The sequence below is a fragment of the Apis dorsata genome, unplaced genomic scaffold, assembly GCF_000469605.1.
Source record: "Apis dorsata unplaced genomic scaffold, Apis dorsata 1.3 scaffold_400, whole genome shotgun sequence".
Classification (NCBI taxonomy): domain Eukaryota; kingdom Metazoa; phylum Arthropoda; class Insecta; order Hymenoptera; family Apidae; genus Apis; species Apis dorsata.
The window spans coordinates 66,105-68,367 of record NW_006263658.1 but is presented as its reverse complement, the minus strand read 5'-3'; the positions used below and the strand labels follow the sequence as shown (position 1 = coordinate 68,367).

At 35.0% G+C, this 2,263-nt stretch overlaps 1 protein-coding gene across 6 annotated transcripts in view; it reads left to right on the top strand.

Annotated features, from left to right (window-relative positions):
• LOC102671545 overlaps positions 1-2,263 on the top strand; it is a 54,934-nt gene that overhangs the window by 38,683 nt on the left and 13,988 nt on the right. Inside the window, exons 1-2 of one of the 6 annotated variants that reach the window (XM_031512212.1) lie at positions 164-561; positions 1,580-1,829. The exons of 2 other annotated variants lie outside the window; for them this stretch is intronic. In XM_031512212.1, coding sequence (XP_031368072.1) covers positions 1,748-1,829 — 82 coding nt within the window. In that variant the 5' untranslated portion in view covers positions 164-561; positions 1,580-1,747. Of the gene's footprint in view, positions 1-163; positions 562-1,560; positions 1,830-2,263 lie in introns of those variants that run through there. 3 more of the 6 variants (XM_006619260.2, XM_031512213.1, XM_006619261.2) reach the window with 3 other exon arrangements.

The following is a 2,263-nucleotide window of genomic DNA, read 5'->3' as shown; positions in this document are numbered from 1 at the left end:
ATATCGTTTTCTCAAAATCAAAAAAAAAAAAAAAAAATTATATCGAATCTACAAAATTGCAAAACTTTCACCCAAAACGTTTCGTCGCAAAATTTCTCATTAATCATCCATCCACCCTAATCTCCCTTCAGAATTCAGTGAACCAGAATGAAAAAAGAAAAAAGAAAAAGAGAGAAAAATAATGGTAAAGAGAATCGATCTTCAGCGGTACGATTAGCATCACCGATGGCCAACACTGGTCCTCGCCCGTTTTCTATTCTAATTCTGTTGCTATTCTAGTCCACGACCGCCGGCCAATGAGCTACGTCCGCCAGCTAGTAAACCATTCTCTCTATCTTCCATCTCTTTCTTACCTCTTTCCCCCCTGCCCCTTCCCCACCACTCCCCTGTTCCTCGTGTCAACCGCAGTCGTTCTCGAGGCATCGCGTGCACCAGATTATTCAGCCTCATCCTCCTTTTATTTGGCGCGTTTTATCAGTGGCATTCACGTTTCTAAACCATATAACAGCAAATAGAAAGGGAACCTAAGAGAAATTCCATCCGGAGGTGTCGTGCATCGTCGTAGGCACCTTAACCCTTTCGCTACGGCCGTTTATGTTCAGGAGCATTCGCATGATATGGCTATACGAGACGCGTGTTTTACGCAGTTACGTTGATAGAAACTTTTTTTTTTTTTATTTGTTTATACATATATATATATATATATATACATATATATATATATGTATATATGTATGTGTGTACATATATATGCTATATTGTACAATTGAATTTTTAAAAGCGTGCATGAAATAATTTTTCTTGTTGTACGATTTTATTTAGGAAATCACGAGTGTGATATTTGGTATGTGACAATATTTTCTTTAGCACTTTTGATGTTTGATTGGTATCGTTGAATTATATAGGTGACACTTTGGATTATAGGTTTCTTTAATTTTACCATTTCTGTATTTTGAGAAGTAAATTTTATTGGTGGTCTTCATCGAGTAAAATGTAGTATATGGTGTTAAAATAGGTGCTTGATATTAAATAGAAGGTATCCTTTTATCAAAAATATGTAAAATATCAAAATATTAAAATACGTTGTTACAATGATAGAATATAACAAATTTAATTCAAAACGATTCAACGATACCAATATAAAATATATAGAAAACATGATCGTTGCATCGATCATAATCTCTCGTGCTATGCTAAGATGGCTTCGGTGGTGAACAAGTATAATCGCTAATAGAGAAAGGGTTAAGAAAAAGACGACTAACGGCTATTGGATACTCTTGCACAATTGAACTGACACCGTTAACGAAATTTTACGAGTCATAAATTACTAATGTTAATAGACACGAAACACTTATCGTTAAAATAATTTCGTAATTTGACAAATTTACAAAGCCAGTTAAAATTACATGAATTTTTTGTTGCTACGAAAATCTATGAATCTATAATTTCTAACTTCATTCACTAATATTATTATTGATCGATCGATCGATCATTGTGCAAGAGCCTCCCGATTTCTCTTTCATTCTCGTTCAGTTTCAATTTTTTTTTTTTTCTTTTTCATTTTTTTTTTCTTGTTAAGAAGAGAAAAAGGAGGAAAGGGGAAGGAGAGAAAGAGAGGAACAAAGTGTGAAGTTGGAGTGAGAGACTAGGGTGACTGACTGGTAGTGTACGATATATACACCGGGAAGGAAGGGTGGAAAGGAGGATTTCGCGAGGAAGGCGGCCAACGTAGAGGGCGCGGACAGAAATGCAGTGGCGCCGGCAACGAAGGGTTATCCACGTGATCGGCTCCTCCAATCACGTTCTACTTTTAGCGAGGTACCAAGACGGTACGGAAATTCTGTGGAAGAGACTGATCATGGTCCCTAGCGAAGAGCTTCCTCGATGCTTTTTTATTACATTCAAGGCTCTCTTACACTGTGCAACTAATATTATTAGCAATATTGAACGGTCAGTTACAAGTTACGTGTTTCCGATGCTAATATAATAAATTTTCTTACGTAACGGAAAGAGTTCTACAAACGAATTTTATACACGAATTTTGCATTATCATTTTATTTTTTTTATCAGGCATGAATTTAAAATTTTAACTTGTCACTTATTTCACCTGATAGTATTGGTTGGATAAATAATAATTGTGTAACTGAGCTCTGGTCTCTGTTTAGATAATAGTTTACCGTAAAAAAGGGTGAATAGAAATATTTCTATATAAAAATATAGTTCATTTCCCTTTTATAATGAATAAATGAATAAATCTCGTTAC